At 30.7% G+C, this 24,596-nt stretch overlaps 1 protein-coding gene and 1 non-coding gene across 2 annotated transcripts in view; one reads left to right on the top strand and one right to left on the bottom strand.

Moving 5' to 3' along the window:
- Positions 1 to 24,596, top strand: part of LOC145281510 (rasGAP-activating-like protein 1) — a 668,245-nt gene that overhangs the window by 546,148 nt on the left and 97,501 nt on the right. The window contains exons 5-6 of the mRNA XM_080132211.1: positions 1,029 to 1,164; positions 19,287 to 19,368. Of these exons, the coding sequence (XP_079988337.1) occupies positions 1,029 to 1,164; positions 19,287 to 19,368 (218 nt within the window). The remainder of the gene's footprint in view (positions 1 to 1,028; positions 1,165 to 19,286; positions 19,369 to 24,596) is intronic.
- Positions 16,100 to 16,172, bottom strand: Trnah-aug (transfer RNA histidin (anticodon AUG)). The gene has a single exon. It is a non-coding gene; the product is annotated as a tRNA-His (tRNA).

The following is a 24,596-nucleotide window of genomic DNA, read 5'->3' as shown; positions in this document are numbered from 1 at the left end:
ACATTCAATATAACAGCAAAATCAGATTATATTTTTTAATTAATTATTTTGCATTGTATCTTTAGAGACCAAGCGATCCCATCAAAAAATGAGGTGGGAGGTAATAATGTACTTACAAACATAAAATTGCTTCAATGTATTATTATGTAGACTGAAATTTCCTGGTGCTTTCTAAATCAATATATATAATTTACTATTAATGATATTCTTTTGAAATAATGAATGCCTGTCTGTTAAGAAAAAGTTACTCTTTCTTCTTCCATAAAAATAATTGACTGGTAAATATTCTTTAAATAAATAAAGCGGAAAATATATGTTCTTTATTTATTTAAAAGTGTCGCAAATTAAGTTTTTGTAAAACAATAGATATCATTATTGTATAAAATGTTCATCGAATCAATAAAACAAAATTTATTTATTTAAAATTGTTGTTTCTCGATTTGATTTTGGAACAATTCATTTTAAAATGAGTATAAAGTCGGAAAGAAATTAGCATTTCAAAAGCTTGACCTGCATTGAATAAGCTGCGGTCAGTATAGACTTCAAGGCTAACTGACAAACTGAAAAGGCAGTCCTTCAGATTCAGAGCAGGAGTGGAGTCTGTCCTTGTTTAAGGTGCTACAACCTGGACACTCACCAAAAGATTCGAAAAAAATCTAGACAGCACATATACTTATATGCTACGAACAGATCAAGATCATCTCATAAAGCAGCCGCTTTATGGCAACCTACCTGCCATATCTATTATCATTAGCGAGTGACGTCTGTGATCTAGAGAGAGAGAGAGAGAGAGAGAGAAAGAGAGAGAGAGAGAGAGTCATATTGGTCCGAGCAAGGAGCCCGACCAGATAGATATAGAATAAAGTTGGTATTTTTGCTGATCAAACAATTTTTTTTATTTACATGTGAATGATGATAACGTACATGCAAACATGTAATTGTCTTATCGTATTGTTATTAAAGATTAATAATTTGATGATATTTCTTTTCATAAAACTAAACTGTTTTTTTTTTTATTCTCGCTGCAGCTGTTGAGACATGGATGCCATTGACCAAAGTAAATAAAGATGCTGAAATTCAAGGAGAAATACTAATTGAGGTCGAAAAGATTCGGGATCTTATCAAGCAAGACAACACCTTAAGAGTTACAGTCATGGAAGCCAGGTAATTACTGCTGAACAATTATACAACACAAAGTGTAATATCATGTGAACCAACAGTTTTTATTTTAATATCTTCCTTTGTAGAAATGATAACACTATTATATCAGCATCATCATCATAATTGGTTTTATATCCATTTTCCATGCTGACGTGCGTTTATCGACTTTAAGAAATTGTCTTCAAAACTAACCTGGCGAGTCTTTTATTACTTCCTCTTTACCTCAAGTCCATTTTTATCATATCTGCCCATAGCTTCCTTGGCCGTCTCCTACTCGCTACCTTAACTGTTCTAACTCTATGTGTAGTGTGGCTTCCACAGTGGGAAGTTTGAGAAGGAGTGGTTTCAGCCTCATGAGTTACCATGCAGCCCCGACACCATGATGGTTGGATAGTGAGGAATTTTTGATAACACATTTTTCATAATAATATTATAGAATTTCCAGAAATCGTGAGTTCCTAATTTCTGTGACTCGATGCATTTTTTGTCATGTCGATAGATTTATTTGAAGCCGTGGTTATTACATTTTTGCAATCATTTCTTAATGCTATCACTTTTTGGCTATTTGCATTATGCTTATGCCGATTTAATCAGTAGAATGCTTGCTGCCTATGCGCAATAGCAGCTAAACAGTTAGAAGTGAACCAATGTAGAGAGTGATGTTTGCTATAGAATTCCCACATTGGAATATGTGGTTCAATGAGGCGTCTCTGATATGATCGCTGATATATTGTCAATCAACCCATTTGTAGTATCGCGTTTAACTATGGCTTTTCAGCTTGGAGTTAAAAATAAGTTAATACGTTTATGTGAAATAATTTTTATTTTATTTCGGAAACATTTGCTGCATTCATGCTGATCTCGGAGAACGCAATTGATTTTAGTGAAGCCCATTGCCTTTAGTATAGAAGAAGAAAGAAGTGTAAAACGAAAGGAAAAGTAATATTAGGCCGAACCAATAGAGAAAGAAAGAAAGCAGCTTATACAAGCTGTATCTTTAATGTTCGTCTGTTTTATATATATATATATATATATATATATATATATATATATATATATATATATATATATATATACTTATTTACCAAATCTTATGTTGCTTTTTTATTATTATTATTATTATTATTATTATTATTATTATTATTATTATTATTATTATTATTATTATTCTTTACACTTTATGTCTCTTAATACTTCACATATACGACGATGGAGATGGTTTCTGCCAAAGTTCACTAGGGATGAAAAATGACCAACACCCATTACCTTTCTTTTAGAAAGAGCTTATCAAGCAATTAAAAGATACTATATTAAAATAACAAAATGAAAGAGAAATCAACATAATCAAAGCCAGATGTTCAAGCAAAAATAATTTTGATCTAGACGTTTCCTCTAGTGTATATGTGTGTGTATATATATATATATATATATATATATATATATATATATATATATGTATACTAGAGGAAACGTCTAGATCAAAATTATATGTATATATATATAATGTACGTGTTTGTGTGTGTGTGTGTGTGGAAATACCATTTCAACATGATGGAATTGAAAAAAAGAAAATGAAAAACAAAATTATTTATATACTAGCAGTTCAGCCCAGCTATGTACTGTTCGTAACTTTATGTGCATATGTATATGTATATATTAAAAATTTTGAATCAGGTTCAGGTAACCTACATCTAAAATTTCATGTGTTTAAACCCAAAATTGGCGTAGGAGTTTCATACAGTCTGCAAAGTTCAACTCTTTCAACTTTGACCTCTTGGCAGCCAAATTTTTGCTCCAAAACTCATTAAAAAGCTTGCTGCATGTCTTTACGTAAAATTTCAAATTTTTTTACCCAAAATTGGCTGAATAGTTTGCTAGTGACCGCAAAGGTCAAATCTTTTGAACTTTGACCCATTGACAGCCAAATTTTCCGCCAAAAGCCGATTAAATAGCTTGCCATATATCTGAATACACTATGTAAAATTTCAAATCTTTAGACCAAAAATTGGCTAATTTGGTAGAGACCGCAGAGGTTAATTTTTTAACAATTTGACTCAATTTTGACCTCTTAGCATTTATTGTTTTGGGCTTAAATCAAATTGAAAAGTTTGATCCATGTCTAAGTAACCTACATCTAAAGTTTAGACCCAAAATTGGTGGAGGAGTTTGGTAGAGTTTTCAAAGGTCAAATCGTTGAATTTTCCCCCTTGATAACCAAAAACCTATAAAAAAAGATTTTCCCAAATCTCAATTTTCCTTATATCAAATCTCAAATCTATAAACTGAAAATTGACAGAGTAGTTTGGTAGGGAAATGTACTCCCACAGACACACACACACACACACACACACACACACACACACACACACACACACACAATTTCACTTTTATAAATTAATTAACGTTTCGTCTTTATTTACTATTATCCTATGAAGTCTTAAAATAAATACAAAACGGTCATAAATTTATAAATAATTTTGTTTGTTTTGTTTCATTTTATATATATATATATATATATATATATATATAAATCTGAACGTCTGTGTGTGTGTCTGGTCACGAATAGGCTCCTATATGGTTGACTATTATAGAAAACTGATCACATATAATGATAGATGTATTGAGACACAGGAATGGGTATGTATGATCTGGCATAATGATGATTCATTAAAATTTTGGGGGTCTGTTTAAAAATTAAAAAAAAAGTTTACAAGTGTTTTTGATATAGATGTACATAATAATGCTTTGATAAGTATGTTTTAACTTAAATAGGGATGGTATAATAAAATTGTGGGGTCTGCGTTCGCACCTGGCCTCCATAGAATGGAAATAGACACAAACTTTAATAAAGACTTTTTATATGTATCTGCGTAAGTATACTTTGATAATTACGTTTCAGTTTGAAGAAATATGGTATAATAAAATTATGGGGTGTTCGTTCGCATATGACCTCCATAGAATGGAAATATGTCACAAAGTTTAACAAGGTTTTTTAATATAGATCCACAGAATATTGTGATAAGTGTTTCAGTGTGAACAGGTATGGTATAATAAATTATGGGGTGTATCTATTTTATTTTTCCTTTTATCATATTTTGCTTTGGTTTTGATACCCCCAAATTCGAAGCTATCTCCTTTCAACCCTTTCTTTTCATAACCTATCATACTTTTATAAATCAAAGTCCATTTTCTGTAGGCTGTTTTTGAACCCAGTCAATGACGGGTACTTTTGCTAGTATATATATATATATAGTATATATATATATATATATATATATATATATATATATATATATATATATATATATATATATATATATATAATGTAGTATGATAATTCTCCAAGTTCTAAATATCAAGTTTTATCAGTTAGTCATTTATTACTTTTCAAAAAGTATCCATTACAATATTTTTTGTATTGTCATTAACAAGTCTACATATCGGTGAAAAAGAAATAATGAAATACAGGAATTTAATAGAAGAAAAATTGCAACTGTAAAAATCCTGAGGAATGCCCACTTAAGGAAAATTGTTTAACCTCTGAATCTATACTCCTATAAATTTGGGTTAGGGTTATTCGTGTTAATAATCCTCTTTCCTATTTATTTAAAAAGAAAATACAACTTTGTTACACATGAGTCGTGGAATTGCATTAATCTGCAAAAGATCGAGCTGATTTGAATATTTTTTTTTAATATTTATTTTAATTAATTCCCTATTAGTTTTTTCGTTTTTCTCATGGGATGAACATTTGTAGTTAACTATTACGTGTAATTACTTTCGTGCAGATATTCTACATAATTTATACTTGCATAACATTTGCGTAAACACCACTCCTATGTTTGTAAGTAAACATAGATAAAGGAGTCCGACCAGATAGACATATAATAAAATATGTAAACACAAACCTTTTTCTATATATATTTATGTATGCGTATATATATATTTGTTTAAAAAATGTTGTTTACCAAACTTTAAATCATTACTATATATTGGGTCCAATATAATAATAAATACGAAATGTGCGTTAATCAAAATATATTTAAGTGTATTTTATGACCGGGTAATGCTGGCCAGCCTGCTAGTTGTATATAAATGTGACGTTATTACATGGAATAATATAAAAACATACCTAGGAGCCACAAAGCGCCAGTTTAAAGATAGATGGCGCAACCATTTAATATCATTCAAGTTAACCACGGAAAATGAAAACAGACTATCAAAGATGCAAAGAACGATAATGAAGAAAGCATTGGAAATAATTGAATCAATAGGAAGAATAAAAAGAAAAATAGGGAAAACTCAACTGCCCTAGGTGATTGGGTAGAGAACTTAAAAAAAACTGACTACAAATTAAAATGGTCTATAGTCGGGAGGGCAGGTAAATATAAACCGTGTAAAACAAAAAGATGTAATCTTTGTATCCTTGGAGATTACGATCGAAGGATGATTTACTAAATAAGCGCCAAGGCCTAATTCCAGGATGCTTGCACAGGAACATGTACCTGTTGTCCTGTCTTAAACCGGATTAAATATGATAATTTAAATATAATATAGTGATAGGGGAGCGGCTAATCAAGATTGGATTATAACATAAATTCAATTCATAATAAGTAAAATATAAATAAATTATGGAAATTATTTAATTTCTAAACGTAGATACATGATAATAGTAATCTAGTCACCGTGGTTAAAAGAAGCTTTGGCACACTGATAAAGTAACGTTCCTATTGACCACAGTGACTTTTTCTGGAACAAAAAAACATTGTTAAAACCATTAAAGAATTAAAATCAAATTCTGATATTTATATGTGTAAACCAGACAAAGGTGCAGGAGTTGTAACCATGGATCGTTCAGACTACGTCGAGAAAATGTTATTAATTCTTAACGATGCATCTAAATTCCGTAAACTTGACCCTATCGAGTTGGCGGATGCTTGCAAAAATGAAATCAAAATGCAAAAACGTCTTCCTGCATTATATAAAAAGAATATTTTTTCCAAAGACGTTTATGACAGGATTAGACCATCTGGGTCATTACATTACATTTACGGTCTATCTTAAATGCATAAACACTGAGACCTATTTTATCTATGATAGGCTCTGTCCAACATTCTTTAGTTCAGTGGCTTTTATAAATTTTGCAACCTGTGCGGGAGTTATACACTACGCACTGTATACCTGATTCTTTCTGGTTTGTTGGGTATTTGCGTGAGTTAGATTCAGGTTGTGAGACATCTTTCATGTGTTCTACTGATGTATCTAGTCTTTTTACTAATGTGCAATTGGATGAGACTATACGTGTTTGCACTAACGCACTCTATGGTAGTCGCCTGACTCCTCCCCAGTTTTTGAAGGAAATATTTACAGAACTTGTATGAATATGTACTAAATCAGTGGAGTTTAGCTTCGCTGATATTATGTACAGTCAGAAGGTGACGCTGCTAGGTTTTTGCAGCTCTTGGATAGAGGTGCGACATCTTCATACATACAGCGCCTGGTATTCCCAAATGGTCACCCATTTGGTCCTGAGCAGGTTCAATGTTGCTTAACTTCAGTAATCTAAACGAGAACTGGTGTGTCAATGTGATTCTGTGCGATTAGGGAAGGGTAGTGTAGTATCTGTTATGTTGCAATTAGATCATTATCCCAGGCATTTCATTCTGCTTTCTTTGTGGGGTGGGGGTAGGGAGATAATTTACTGTCCATTCTGATATCACGAAATCATCTTGCACCTCCAAAGCTTTACCTTTCAAGAGAGGAAAGAAAGTAATTTAGTATATGTTCTGTTGTCATGAGACTATCCTCTCGGGGATTACCTCCTCCTTTCTTGCGGTGTAGACACTTTAGAATATATTTGTTTGTAATAATAGCATTTTCCATGCTAGTAAAAAAATATGTGACTTGACATACCATATATTAGCTAGTATATATATATATATATATATATATATATATATATATATATATATATATATATATGCTTATTTAACTATAAATTTCACTTCATATATATATATATATATATATATATATATATATATATATATTGGTAAAATTATTTATCTTAGTGTCTATTCATTTCTCTCATTTCTGAGTATATATATATATATATATATATATATATATATATATATATATACTCAGAAATGAGAGAAATGAATAGGCGCTAAGATAAATAATTTTACATTTCTGAGTATATATATATATATATATATATATATATATATATATATATATATATATATATATACTCAGAAATGAGAGAAATGAATAGGCGCTAAGATAAATAATTTTACTAAGATTAATAGATGCTTATTTATATTTACATATAAGAATAGTGCTGAAATATCTCATTTCATCTAACAACATTGAAACATGCCCAAAATCAATGGAGTATCAGACCTATCAGAATTTCTGCAAGGATGAATCGTGGATCAACATGAAGATGGTCTTAGTCAACGCAAAATAGCAGAAAATCTTTCAATACCCCTTTCTACTGTTAATAGAATTCACAAGAGAGGACAAAGAGTGCACAAACACTCATCCAGAGCATCCCGAGCTCTCTGAAAGAATCTTGCGTCTTGTGAAAAGAAATGTTAAAGAGGATCCTCGGTGCAAAGCCTCTTACATTGCAACACAAGCTGATGTCAGTCGTAGAACAGCTGTTAGGTATTTACATAAACTGAGCCACTATGGTAGAGCTTGGAGAAGGAAACTCTTTCTTCGTCCTCCCAATAACAAGGGCAGAAAAGATTATCGTGAGATGGTGGAGAGACCTATGGCATTTTGGACTAATGTCATTTTCTCTGATGAGTCACAATTTACATTATTTTCCGACAGTGGAAGGGTGTGGGTATGGAGTCTCCCTCAGCAAAAGTTTGACTTAAAAAGACTGCAGCCAATGCTTCAACATTGGAGTTCCTCGGTTATGGTATATAGTGTAATTTGGAATGATGGTCACTCGGACCTGGTGGAGTGTGAAGAAAACATCAATTCTGCTAAATTCAGTATTACATGAAGAACCCCTACCAATATTCTCAAGTGCTAAAATGAACCAAGTTAACTCCCTCCCTATTTATGGAAGACTTTGTCACTCTGCTAGGGTGACCCAACATTGGTTAAGCCAAAATGGGATTTATAAACTTGCATGGCTAAGACGGTCCCCGGTTATGAATCCAATTGAAAAAGTTTGGAGCATATTAGACCGTAACTTTCGCAAAAAGAAAAGGAAGCCATCTTCTAAGCCTGAACTTTTAGCATTATTGCGTCAGACATGGCAAGAAATTCATCAAAATGATATTCATCAACTCATCAATGCCATGCCTCGGAGGGTCCTAGAATTAAAAATAGCAAAAGGAATGTCAACCAAGTATTAGTTATTAAATTTCTGAGCATTTGTTTTTAATTTTGTTCTATAAATTATGTTTATTGAAATAAACTGTTTCTATTTTTTTTTTTTTTGTCATGTCTGTGTATATATGTACAGGGTGGATCAATAAAAGTCGCCCTAAAAATATCAACACTAAAGCTTTAATTTAAACTTTTTACTGAAAAAAAAAACGATTCAGGTACATTGATTATGTAGTAGAGTGACGTCTATTCAATGTAGCCGCCTTCAGACTCAATCACAGCTTTGATATGGGTCCAGAACTGTGCGCATGCCTTTTCCACAAGTACCATTGGGAGCTCAGTGAACACTCGGCTTTGGTGTTGTGGGAGGTCTTGTTGGTGATGTTCTCAACGCATGACGAAAGAAAGTAGTCCAGCAAGTTCAAGTTGGGGGAGGAGGGCGGCAGTGAGAGAAAGTTACAAAATCGTAGCACTTCTTCTATAGTCAAGTCTGAGCCTTTTTGGACTTGTAGGCTGGCGCCGAGTCTTACTGCTACACCCAGGGTCCGCCAGCGGCCACCAGATTGCACCAGAGGATCACCACACCCTTCAGTACATCTAGGCACACTAGACTCAAGCCGACTTCAAAGATGTAAGGTGGCATGATGTGGCCCTCACTTCAAACCACACCAAAGACCATAACCGTGGCTAGAAACTTTGTTTTCATTAGCCTGGGCATGTCCCTGTTATTCATCGCAATCCAGCGATTCATTTTGGATCGGTAGAGAGCATGAGTCGTACAGCGGCACATCTCCAATCTCGCTCATTGAACATTGTGTCACTTTCAGACATGATAGAACGCTCCTATGGCTCTTAGGATTTGTACACAACTGGCCAACTACTAGATGGTCTGCAACAAAAAAGAAAACCGGTTTTCTTGTTCCACCCTATATACACTGCTGATCAAAAATTTAAGACCACTTAAAAATCTTTTAAAAAACTTTTTTTAAGGATAGATTTTAAACTCTTCCAATTTAAAAGGTTATCACAATTGGAATTTAACTCACCATTAAGAGTCGCAATGAATCTTTATTATGCTTATGATTTGAAACAATTTGGACTATGTTCTCAGAAACATATAACTGAAGAAATATATATTCTTTTATATAATATCTGGAAATATATATACACGCACGTGATGGTACAATTCCAATTTTTTTCTGATTCCGATACAATTAACAATTCTATCCTAAATTCCCGATTCTGATTCTGATTTGTTTAAAATATCTTGATATCTAGTTGTATAGTAATATTATTATTTTTTTTTTCAGATTACCGTAAAACTCCAGTATTATATGCATATCTATGAATTTTAATTTTACTAGCAGTTTAAAATCAATAAATATTTATTATTTTATTTTTACTGCTAACAATAGAAAAATAAGTTTTAAAGAAAATAAAACGAAAAAACAAACAATTAAAAGAATCGTTTTTGGCATCAAAAGAATAGACATTAATTTTTTTAATTCTGATAACGAGATCGATACCCAAAAAATTTCCGATTTCTCTACATCCCGATTTCAATTAAACGTCTCAACACTAATATATATATATATATATATATATAAGTCCTGCCGTTTAAACGCTATCCTGTTGGATTTTGTTTTCGTTTGATTTCTACATCTATTTATTTGTAAAATAATGTGTGAAATTTGTCATCGTCATTGTCTACATCGGAAGCGTGAGTCTTATAAACAAACATTGATAAAAAAAAAGCTACAAAATACAATTATACAAAATATAGCAGACTGTAACTGTAGAAGAAAAAATAAATGTCCCCTACAAGGCTCATGTAAAATTAAAAATGTAATCTATAGCTGCACAGTATCAAAAACCCCAAATCTACATGAATCTATTAACAGCCATAACTCAACCACCAGATTAAATAATCACACCAACTTTAACCGATCTACCGATCAATTACAAACCAACCCACCATATAATAATCCAGCACCAGACCTAACGGAAAATAATCACAATAAACAAGAGGCAATATATTTTGGTTACACATCTGGCCTAATAAAACATAGAATTTCAACGCACAAATATTCTTTTAAAAATAACTCTCTGTCAAACCAAACTACTCTATCCAAGTATATTTGGCAACTCAAGAATAACAATATTTCTTTCAAGTTGAAATGGCAAGTAATTGAATCTTGCAAACCATATAAACCAGGAGATAAATTATGTGCACTATGTACAAAAGAGACCCTAAAAATTTTGAAATATGAAGATATAAAAAATACAACCACCCTATTAAATTCAAGAGAGGAACTAATCTTCACATGCAGTCATAAACGTTGGTTTAAATTTAATAAATATAAACCACCTTAAATCATTAAAAATTACTTATTAGTAAAAATAGATTACAATATTTTTTATTATTCTGTAATAAATTAAGTTAGACTAATTATCTCCCTTACATTCTTTAATTAAAGAAATATGACTAATTATCCCCCCTGCATTATTTAATTATACAAATAACATTATCCTCCAATTTCTTTCGAATTCTAAACCTTGGCGTCCTTTAATCAAAAGTATGCTAACGAAAATAAATTATTACACAAGCGTTCTTTCTGAAAATTTATCATTTCATAAGCTGAAAAGCTATAGCAAGCATCTATATGAGTACATTAACCATAGTTCCTGATTTCAAAAGGCGAAAAATTAAAAGGTAAATATTTGTACGTATGTTTTTATGTATATATATGTATATCTATGCATATGTATATATGTGTGTACTTTTTCATATATATGTATGTATTTGTGTATATATGTATGTATAATATTGTACTTAAACCAAATTTATATTTATAATTTTATTCTATTTTATTTCTATCTTTAACCCATATTAATTTTCTTATCAAGTTTAAATCCATACCTTTATTTTAATTTTTTCCAGATACATCTGCCTTACTTTAATGCTAGGTTTATTTATGGTGTCTTTTACATATAATAAAAACCCTTCCCAATAGTTGCTGATGAGGAAACCTTGTTTGTTAAAAAACTATATGTAATAATTATTGTCCGTAACAATAAAAACACTGTTTTCCGAAACGATCGTACAAATAATTGATTTTGTTGTTGTTCCTTCTTATGAAACGGATTTTTAATTTAATTATAATTTGATTTTTAAATTATCAATCACATTACTAAATATTAAATAAGCTCCAGGATATTTACCTATCGAGCTTATTATATATCTAAATTACAACGAGCACTTTTCTTTCCCTGTATTTTAATTAAACTAGTAATTTTACTATTACATTAAAATACACTCTGCTCTTTAGACTATTGTTCTAATCTCCTTTAAATTATATATATATATATATATATATATATATATATATACGAATACATATATACTAATATATATATATATATATATATGTATATATATATATATATATATATATATATATATATATATATATATATATGTATATATATATATACAGGGTGATTCAAAAGTCTCCATATAAATAAAGAAAGAAAGAAAAGGTTTGTTTTTTTAGTATAAAATAATTTTATCAAATGACAGACTCTATGTGGTCACCATTGTTTTGAATACACATTATAATACGTTTAACCCAATCACTGTGAGCTCGCAATTGTACATCTGGATTATTTGTGCACATGAACTGATAATGCGGTCCTTCAAATGGTTTATGTCTCTTGTACTTTCTTGATACATCATACCTTTCAAATGACCCCAAAGTTAGAAATCAAAGGGGATTAAATCAGGGGATCTAGGAGGCCACTTAACTGGCTCACGTCTACCAATCCATGCATCTGGAAGTATTTGATTCAAGTCACTTGAATACCATAATGGGGTGGGGCCCCATCTTGTTGGAAATATGTTGGAAGGTTACCAGTTTTGCTTAATAGTGATGGAAAATTTTCTTTTTGTAACATGTTCAAATGCTTATTGGCGTTAAGATTTCCATCAATGAAAATTGGTTCATTGATTTTGTAACCCTAAATTCCAGTCCAAACCATCACTTTACCAGCACTTTGCATTTTTGTTGAACTTATCCCATAAGTCTTAGCTTTACTCCAATAACGCATAATTGGCGATTAACCATTGACATAAAATCTTTTTTGAAAAGTGTTCAGCATCAATTTCAGTCGTTTATCAGCTTCACTTATGTGGTGCAGCATTTGTAATTTGTAAGGATGCCACTTGTTTTTAAAATGCGAGTGATACTTGGTTGACTAACCCCAATTTTAACAGACAGTCTTTGTGTACTTTTTTTGGAGGGGGGGGGGGCTTTGTGCTAATGCTTCTAAAACTCTAGCCGTTGTGTTTTCATCCGTTGCTCTACGTGGTCTACCACTTCTTCTTTGATCTTCAACTTCACAAAATGTTTTGCTACAGTATCGTGTGTTATGTTGGTTCCATGTTTTCTGTTAAATTCTTCAGCAATCTTGCGGCTACTTCCAGACATCAATATGATTTCAATTCTTTGTTGTTTGGTCAATAACATCTTCAGGATACCTAAAAATAAAAAGTAATAGAAATAAAAAAAAATATAACTAAGCAATAAAAAATTTGTATGGAGACTTTTGAATCACAAAATAATTGTATGGAGACTTTTGAATCACAAAAAAATTGTATGGAGACTTTTGAATCACAAAAAAATTGTCTGGAGACTTTTGAATCACAAAAAAAATTGTATGGAGACTTTTGAATCACAAAAAAATTGTATGGAGACTTTTGAATCACAAAAAAATTGTATGGAGACTTTTGAATCACAAAAAAAATTGTATGGAGACTTTTGAATCACAAAAAAAATTGTATGGAGACTTTTGAATCACAAAAAAATTGTATGGAGACTTTTGAATCACAAAAAAATTGTATGGAGACTTTTGAATCACAAAAAAATTGTATGGAGACTTTTGAATCACAAAAAAAATTGTATGGAGACTTTTGAATCACAAAAAAATTGTATGGAGACTTTTGAATCACAAAAAAATTGTATGGAGACTTTTGAATCACAAAAAAATTGTATGGAGACTTTTGAATCACAAAAAAAATTGTATGGAGACTTTTGAATCACAAAAAAATTGTATGGAGACTTTTGAATCACAAAAAAATTGTATGGAGACTTTTGAATCACAAAAAAATTGTATGGAGACTTTTGAATCACAAAAAAAATTGTATGGAGACTTTTGAATCACAAAAAAATTGTATGGAGACTTTTGAATCACAAAAAAATTGTATGGAGACTTTTGAATCACAAAAAAATTGTATGGAGACTTTTGAATCACAAAAATATTGTATGGAGACTTTTGAATCACCCTGTATGTATTTATATACTTTATCATTTCGATTATCTATGAAGAAACTTTTCTATTTGCATATCTGCTTAATTATGTAACGCTATATATATGAATGTGCAAGAGAAACGTACACATATCAGTCGTAAATTAGAGCTATTGATCAAAACAAAAGCATTCCATTCACTAATAAATGCACTTCCGTGTATGAAGAAATACTTTATTTCTGATTCAATTCGTGGAAAATGAATCGGAATCCATTCACTTTATTTGGCTAGAGTTACACTAGATATTCTATGATGGCAAAATGAACATATTTTCCTGTAACATTACCATGTTAATAAGTGACTTATAACATTACGTGGGGAGCGTCTGTTAATTTCCATTGTGAACAACTGACCTCTCTGACAAGTTAGTAGTTGATTAATTGGATAGTGATGTGTTGCATCGTCAAGCGGAAAACAGTACGCTAATATAAATTACTAACTGTACACCTGGTCAAAGAATACATTGAAACATGATATTTTAATTTATGCAAATTGCGTATGCATTATTATAAAATCAATCATATATTGAATAGTATATATTACGAGGAATAATTTGCCCGGTGGACTAATTCGCAATTTTTTTTTTTAAATACTAATGATAATGTTATTCACCAAATTTCGTCTGTGTTTGTTTACAATATCACGTCAACTGATATTTGGTTTTGACGATGAATGCCCTGGAAAAGTCAATTCTGATTAATGTTTAGTTTTAAAATATGCTCACGAAGAAATGATTTGCGGCAATTTTAAATGGTACCCCTTATTTAACAATAAATTGAACTCATCAATAAGAAAAAATTTAGATAAAATGGTGAGGTACACCCGGGCTTGAACATTGGACCATTCGATCTGTAGTTGAATACTCTATCACCGAGCTATTTCTTCAAATGACAGTCGTTCTGCTTTTTTTTTTTTTTTAAAGAAGAAATCATTTGGTGAGAATTGAATCGCCCTTTATTTGCTGATAATTATCTCCCTTGGCCGGTGCAACGTAAAATCTTGACTGGTAAAAATTATTTTTCATCTATAAGAAAGAAAGACTATTTTTAGAATCGGATTTTTTCGATTTTCGATAGGGTAATCGGTTTCATCATCATCATCATCATCATCAACACACATGCGCACACACGCGCGCATGCGCACGCACACGCGCGCATACACACATATGAAAATGAGTGCATACTTACCTTGTTATGTTCTATGGTCGTGTTGATCTAGCAATTCTGTACATATAAACACATTTAGAATGGTATATAGTGAGGTCATTTTAGTTTTTATTTATTTTCACATTTTATAGGAAACAACTCCCGTTATATTCTTCAACTGGCTTGGGGTGCATTCAGCCTTGGCGGGTCATAAAATATGCTCTAATATATTTTCATTCGTGCATATTTCATATTTATCATCACACAACAAATTCTCTATTGACTATATTGACTATATTGACTACATGTCTATATTGTACCTAATATATAGTAGTGATCCCAAAAGTTAAAAAAAAAACGACTTGGGTCTATCAGCTAGAATTGAAACCAAGACATTTAGTGCTTTAATCGCATAAACCGATGTAGCTAACAAGAGATAGGCAAGAAAGATTTTATCATAAACGGCTTAAAGAAATGAACTGAATTTGGGCATGTGTAGAAAGAAGCAAAAATATGTTGGCAAGTTGAAATAAACAGTTTGCATTTCAACTTTCCAATATATGTCTGTACGCTTAATCATCCAACCAAACAAACATATTATTCATTATAAACAATCCTTGGTGTGTGATTACTATTTTTTGTTAATTTAGGTGTTATGTGACCAGTAGTTTAATAGTTTATCGGTTAAATATTTACAAACAGACAGACACACATACGCACACATACATCTATTGTTTTATTTACATAGATTAAATATATGAGTTATCCCCCCCCCAGTTTATTTTAGATGATTATTTAAAAATGTTTCATATTATCATTCGCCTGAGCTTAAGTATTATTTTAAACTAGCGTTTGCACCGCGTCGGCACACACAATGCCGAGTGAAACACAAAATCGAGTACACTCAACATCAAGTACTCTCAACATCGTTTTACCATCAACGCTTACCTTGTAAACTCAGATTATGGGAAATTCCCATATGCACAAAACAAAATCACTAAAAAAACAAAAATACCCTAACCAAGGGTAAGGATAATCAGTAAACGTTGGATAAAATGATGATTAAAATTATTACGAACTTGCCAGGATTCGAACCTGGAATCTTCTGACCCATAGTCAGACGTGCTATCCATTGCACCACAAGCTTTGTCCGTATATCGAAAGATGTTATCGCGACTCTATACAGACAGTGCTAAATTCCGTTGACATGGGATGGTAACTTTTCCAACTTGCACGAAACGGCCCGAAAACCCTTATTTCGAGCTTTCTATGTGACTCGGCGTTGTTCGTTACGAACCACATATAGATAAGGACAATATAGGGTCTCACACCTTTCAGAGAAAAAAAAAGAATTTTTCAATTCAGTGAATCTGTTCGAAAGTTTTATTGGTATATGTACACACACACACACACACACACACACACATAAATAAATAAACATTTAGATATTTTATTATTATAGATAGATTGTAGCAAAGTTCATTATTGTATCCTTTATAACAGAGTACATCAATAACAAAAGGAAATTTGATTTGTCGGGTTAGATTAATAGCTATGTGAGTCTGACTGTATATTTACGTTAACACACGCGCTCCCGTTAGATCGATGTTGAGCCCGACCAGTGCTACAGTAGATGACCATTTGGTAAGATCGGGTGCCATATGTTTTCTGAAGCCTAGAAAGAAGTGGATGCTGCTAAAATATTCTTGCTCGAGACGTGCTGTATGAAACAATGCAGCACCTCCATGATCCCCCCCTCTCTCTCTCTCTCTCTCTCTCTCTCTCTCTCTCTCTCTCTCTCTCTCTCTCTCTCTCTCTCTGAATATTTGACAAACTTTCGTTTAATTGCATCCAATAAACACACGCACATGCAGATGGATTGAAAAAGAACTGATAGAATTTGAATACCACGAGACACAATCGTCGATTGTATTCAGTTTGTTTCTTTGAACTGGGGTTTATCAGGATAGCCTGACAGTAAATCCTAATCAAATTATTTTTTATGAGAATCGCATTTATAATGTTTTCATTACTTAACATAAACAGAAAAAGAAACGAGTATTCTCTTAACTAATTAGTTAACCATCTTATTAAAAGTAAATAAGTGGACACAGCTAACAAAGATCTTAGGGGATATTTCGCTCCTGTACGATTATCAAAGTTTTCCTTTAAATTATTACAGCATTATTGGCGATGTCTCACGTAACCTACCGTAGACAGACTGATTGAAATCTCCGTTTATTTGTCACCCTCCATCTCCATAAGGTCATGCATCATGTCAGCAAACGTTTCTTTGATTTTATTTCACTTTGATCTGTTGAGAATCATAGCTAATCTTCAAATCTCTCTTCCTGGTATCTTTCATTAAATTGGTTCATCACTCAAAATTCGTGTCAATTTGATTTGTACTTAGTTTGACACTTGTCGAGATAAAAACCAGTTGATGGAATCCCCTTAAACGGGCATCTGTCTCACTCATAAATGAAGTGTAAACCCCGCGAAGATGCCTATTGAACTTTAAGCGTTAGCCGATCTAAATAAAATGAAAACAAAAAGATGAATATATTCTACATATGAATTAAGTAATACAGGTTTTATCTTCATTACATGTGCAGCTTATGGATACAGCTTCTATTAAGTACAAAGACCGTTTCTATTAAATAACTGTTTATGAAGGAAAACAAAAGTTGGAGACTAGGTTTAATTTGGGACGTTTTTTTTTTTAATGACACAACAAACAATTTATGTATTATTTAATGTCAACATTTTTAGTGTAAACTGGAAGGTTATCCAAATTTGAACTGCCACGACTGATAAAAATAATATAAGATCTGTGGTTTTAACACTAATTTATACCGTCTTCTTGGATGGTGTTCGTACAGTAGCTGCGTATGTAATTTTTTGTATTTATATAGCTTCTACAATTTATAGCTAGTACGAAGAAAAATATTTGTGATATTTTGTGGAAAGAAATGTGCCATTTATTATTTGCATTATTCTTTAAGTAACTACGATGTATATATATATATATATATATATATATATATATATATATATATATATATAGAGAGAGAGAGAGAGAGAGAGAGAGAGAGAGAGAAAGATAATATATATATATATACATATATATATATATATATATATATATATATATATATATATATATATAAGGTAAAATTAAAAGCCAAGAACAATGCGAGATTTTTTTTTATATAGAGTAAAATTAAATGAAAACAAAAGAAATAAATTTCTTTTTTTTGTTGTTTGTTTTTTCTTTTTCACACAAATTTTAACTCTAAACAACAGTAATTTTTTTTTTCTGTTGTATTCAATGGTGTTATAAATCTCAATATATTTCAGACCTATTAGTCCTTTTTCAAGAGAAGACAGCGGAAGAGTGTTCAAAATTGGAAAAGCAGCTACAGAGTTTGCCACGTGATACCGTGAAATATAGAACAAAAAATGACGTTAGGAGAACGTTAAAATAAATCAGTTGGTGTTTAAAATACTTGTTGCGTCTGTGAATCAAGGGAGATGACTATTCAATCAAGGGTTGAAGGGAGGCAACTCTGTGAGATTTTATTAATCTTTTAATTATTTTAAAACAATAATTTTTTTTTCTTTTATTATTTTAATTATTGTTTTTCTTATGTTTTAAACTTTTAAAGTTAAAATTTGTGTGAAAAAGAAAAAACAAACAACAAAAAAAAGAAATTTATTTCTTTTGTTTTCATTTAATTTTACTCTATATAAAAAAAATCTCGCATTGTTCTTGGCTTTTAATTTTACCTTATAATTTTCTTCAACAATGCTTCAAGCAAACTACAATAGTAAAAAAAAAATAATTATATATATATATATATATATATATATATATATATATATATTGCCAGATACTCATTATTTTTTGCGGATTATAAAGAAAATTGATATAAAGTAATTTTATAAAATACATACATGCAATGGTTTAATGTTTTAAATTTCTTTAAAATTTATAAAACACGTATTTATTTACGAAAAATTTGAGATTTATAAAATATTTTAACCCAGGTCTTGATATCGTGAAACTCCTACCTTATTACTGTGTATTCTTCCTATTCATTCACGTATTTCTATTTGCATACGAATAGACAAACTTCCCAAAGACACCCTCATTTTTAATAGCATGTAACTTATTCAATGAAAATCCTATCTAAAAATACAAAATAAAAACGATAACTTCGTTAATTCTTAAACATTTTTATCCTTTTTTCTTTTACAGAGATTTAGCACCAAAAGACATGTTTGGAAGTTCAGATCCTTTTGTAACAGTTGCATTCCTTGACCAAACGAAAACTACTTCCGTAAGTTCTTTTTGTTTTATGTTATCGTTGGTAGTTTGAGAGAAAAATGAAACTCGTTGCTCGAATTAGATCATTTGAGTTAACAAAAATGAGTTTGCAAAGCCAGTTAAATTTTAAAAAATAAAAAGACAAAATCCCAAATTAGTCTTTCTGTTCGTTATACGCCTCTCTCTCTCTCTCTCTCTCTCTCTCTCTCTCTCTCTCTCTCTCTCTCTCTCTCTCTCTCTCATTCTTTCTTTATCAAATTATGAGTTAAATAATACTAATACATCAGTGATATTCCCTGTTTTTTATAATGGATTAATCCAATCTTTTTCTGTTCTTGTTTATTACCTTCAACTCTCTCTCTCTCTCTCTCTCTCTCTCTCTCTTTCTCGCTCTCTCTCTCTATATATATAATATATATATATAATACATATATAATATATATATAATATATATAATATATGTATAATATATATAATATATATATAATAAATATATATATATATGTATATATATAATAAATATATATATATGTATATATATATATATATATATATAGTAATTTATAAAATATATATGGCGATTAAGCTACACTGAATATTCTGCGTTTCATCCAACTATAGGATTCGTCAGGCTTATGCGCATACGCCTGACGAATCCTATAGTTGGATGAAACGCAGAATATTCAGTGTAGCTTAATTGCCATATATATTTTATAAATTACTAACTAGCTCTACCTACGTATTGAGCACTTTTGAAGTAAATACTTAAAGTTTACGCATAAATCTATACTTTCGTATGTTAAATTTATGTGAATAAATGAAGTAGTTATATATATATATATATATATATATATATATATATATATATATATATATATATATATATATATAGTGAATAAATGACAAAAATTTATATTCCAAAGTTCATGATGTCGACCATCTTAGAATTTATTCCTTTTATTCAGTTGACCTTTACAATTCTTGATAGTATCTGTTTCGTAGCGCAAAATCAATCACTTAATTAGTGCGTTTTTACATGATTAAAATCTGAAAATTGGACGAGAAGCTGTAAATACCTTATAATATATTTCCATTGCGCCATTTTGAATTTTAGAAATAAAGGTACGAGACCCAACTATTCGTACTACTATTTTAGGAATATTCTGCCAAAATGTTCTATGATTTTAAGAATATTCTGCCAAAATTTTCAATTTAATAATTAGTAAATTTATTAATTCTAATTAATGTATGCATACTTATGAAAATAACATAAATAATTTATAATGCTTTTTAGTTTAGTTTAATTTCATATATGCAAACATGTGTAATCTATATAATTATAAAACTCAAGTGACCTTGTAACGGTTTTGTAAACCAACATCTGGTTTACGATTTCCGGTTGCGCATGCGTGCATAAACAAATAATCAACGCGACAATAACACTTATTGTTTTACTGTGTACGTTTTCAGCGTCCCAATTGTTTTTGTTTTTTGTTTGTTTGTTTGTTTTTTCGCGTTTAAATTATCCAAATAAACAATTGCTAATATTTTCTGCATTTTTTTTTACATCGTTCATTTTCGTACTACGTTTAACTTATTTTAGCGCAATTTTCTTACAAATAAATCTAATTGACCGTTGACAAGAGCATTTTACAACGGCGATTTACCCACTGCCTTCCTTTTTTTTAATTTATCCTCCATTTTTTAAAACACCTTTCTTAAAAAAAACATTCATACATTTGCTTCTACACTACCAACATAAATAAATAACCCCGAAAATATGTTTTTTTATTTGCGTTACAAATAAATAATCAACGCGACAATAAAATGTATTGTTTTACTGTGTACGTTTTCAGCATCCCACTTTTTTCGCCTTTAAATGAAAAGATATATAAAAATTTGAATTTAACTTTAAGTATTATGGTATCTGTTATGTGTACCTATAAGTATGGCAAACCACTTATAATTCCATGGCTGTCAGTTTTTTTTGTTTTTTTTTTGCAGAAATAAACAATTATAAACAGAATAACTCATAGAAATGTATCTATATTCTTTTTTCATTTTAATATACTTTCACAGAAATGTTCTGTTATGTTATAACAAAATATTTTCTTTACGTCACAAGTGTCATGCTCATACATTAATTGCATCACTAGTATAACATATTGACCCAACGGGTGACGAGTAGTCTAGTAGTTTATAATTATTGATGTTATTATCATAAGTATGCATACATTAATTAGAATTACATTGAGCTTGTTAAATAAGAATTGGTATATATTATAATATAATATATATATATATATATATATATATATATATACACTAGCGGGGAGAGGCACCAGCCTCGCTTGGTCTTAAACTACGCTTAAATATATTTTAATTCATGCAGATTTCGCATTTATTATTTCAGAGCCAATTCTCTATTGAATATTATATTGTACCTAATATATAGTACTGATTTAAAACGAACTTTTACAAATTATTTGGGAACCACTAGTTAGAATCGAACCAAAACATTCAGTGTTCTAGTCGCGTTCTCTTCGTTAGAGCTATCGACAGGTAGGTAAAAGAGATTTAAAATTAAGCCACTTCAAGCTATGAATGAATTCGCGCATGCGCAAAATGAATAGAAACGTGTCGGCAAGTTGAAATGAAAATTTTGCATTTCAACTTGCCGACATATTTCTGTACGCATTATTCATCCATCCAAGTACTTTACTTGTTATAAACCATCCTTGGTGTATGATTACTATTTCCTGTTAAATTCAGTGTTATGTGACCAGTAGTTTAAGAGTTTATTGTTTTCACGGACACATACATATATCTACTGTTTTATATATATATATATATATATATATATATATATATATATATATATATATATATATATATATATATATATATATATATGAAATGAAGGATGAAACACTAGTGGCTTTAGGTATTAAAAATAATTATAGTAATAATAATAATAATAATAATATATATATATATATATATTATTATTATTATTATTATTACTATAAATATTTGTAATACCTACAGCCACTAGTGTTTCATCCATTCGGAAATCATCACTGCAAGGAGTCATTTAAGAGGGCCAAGAGTGATCATGCGATTTAACATCCAGATCTATATACGCGGGCCTAAGTGACCGACTTATTTAATCTTAACGTAAAGTGCTCAATAATAAGAGCCGAGTTCTTAAAAAGGCAGGCATAATTATTATTATAATTATTTTTAATACGTACAGATACTAGTGTTTCATCGTTTCAGGAATCATCATGTGGGGAGTCATAATACCCATCGATCGGGAGACTCGAACTCGGTCACATAGCCATCTCTGATTCCTTTAGCAAGGAACAAACCGCTCGGCCAAAGTTAACAGTGGCGAGAATATAGTTGAAATTAACATGTCTGTAAATAGTAAATGTCATTCAAAAACGCCGAAAGTGATCATGTGATTTTAACATCATGATCTGTACACATGGGCTTAAGTGACTAGCTTATTTCATTTCAACATAAAGTGCTCAACAATGAGAACCGAGTTCTTAAAGGGTCAGACAAATATTTATTTATTTATTTTATATATTTCGATATATAGATTTTATACTAGCAGGGAGACCCGATGCTGTCCGGGATTCAATGAGGATCAACAAATGTTCCACCTTCTCTACTCTTATCGTCATCAAAGTCAGTGAAATAGTCCAATTTTCAATCATATTGATTGATTTCTACTCTAGTTAAGAATCCATCGCAGTATACAAGGAGGAAACTTTACATGTCTCTCCGCAGTGACTTAATCCACAGTACATTGTTGTTAACATTACACTGTAGAGAACTTACTGTTGATTTTATAAAATTATTTTTATATAATGGCTTGAATAAAATTTTCAAATGCAAAACACAAGTATCGTGGTTCAATTGTGCTCTAAACAGAAACATTCATTTCGCCCCTGTCTTATCAAAGAACCAACTGTTCATTTTATGAAATTATTTTACATAATGAGTTGAATCAAAGTTAAACATACAAAAGTCAAGTATCATAGTTCAATTGTGCTCTAAAAAGAAAGGTTCATTTCAAACGCGCCCCTGTCTTATAAAAAGAATCTACAGTTGGGTCTTTCTGGTTGTGCGGTGATAAAAATTCTCAAATGCACTTGAGATATTAGGCTGCATAACTATTCTTTCTTTAAGCGGATTTTTTTTTTCGCTTAGCAATTTTCAATACTTATCTGAGGCATTCTGATACAAAACCTACGTCAGAAAACTCCCAGATACATCAAGTAAATTCGTGTGAAATTTCAAAAAAGTCGGCTCAACCGTTTCCGAATATATAGGAATTCACTCACTCACACAAAGTTCCTTTTATATAAGAGTGTACATATATATATATATATATATATATATATATATATATATATATATATATATATATATAGTTAAAAGCTCAGACTGTCGTTTGGGCGATCAGGTCTCGATCCTGGCTTGAGGTAGTTGCTTGTCTAGCTACACTGATGAGCTGTGAAACAGTACTGTATGTGGATGACTATATATATATATATATATATATATATATATATATATATATATATATATATACTATAATAATTATTTAATATAACGTTTCTGAATGTTTTAGATGAAGATTGGTTATTCGTATTATTTGTATTCATCTGACTATTGTTCTCATCTTGAGTGCCATTTTTATAACGTTTCGGTCGATGTAATCTCCGACCTTCTTCAGGTTTATATTGTCGAAATCAAGAATGTGTCTCTCAAATAAAACCATTTATTTACTTTACGGGGGCAGCATGCTCTTGCTCCAAGTAATTTGCAATTGTATTTTTTCGGTCACCCACACTGAGAACTCAACCTTTAAGAGAATATCATTTTTACAACTCTAACCATTGCGCCGCAGGTTCTTGCGGACAATTCTAGTACGAATTTTAGGAGCCTTAAACCTATTTTATTTCTAGTTGTAAATATCATTATTTATTACTAATCATTATTACTATATGTTATGTGTGTGTGTGTGTGTGTGTGTGTGTGTGTGTGTGTGTGTGTGTGTGTGTGTGTGTGTGAGTGAAATACTTCTTCAGCTACGGCATAGACTAATATTTGTTTGTTATTATTTTATTCAGCACCAAAGTTTCTTTCGTTCCATTGTTCCAGCTATTATCAAAATTAAATATGCCACTAATATCGATATTGCCAGCATAATTGTGATTATCGACA

This window comes from Euprymna scolopes, chromosome 1 (genome assembly GCF_053919585.1).
Source record: "Euprymna scolopes isolate OS-2025 chromosome 1, ASM5391958v1, whole genome shotgun sequence".
NCBI classification, from domain to species: Eukaryota; Metazoa; Mollusca; class Cephalopoda; order Sepiida; family Sepiolidae; genus Euprymna; species Euprymna scolopes.
This window is presented reverse-complemented; position numbering and strand designations above follow the sequence as displayed.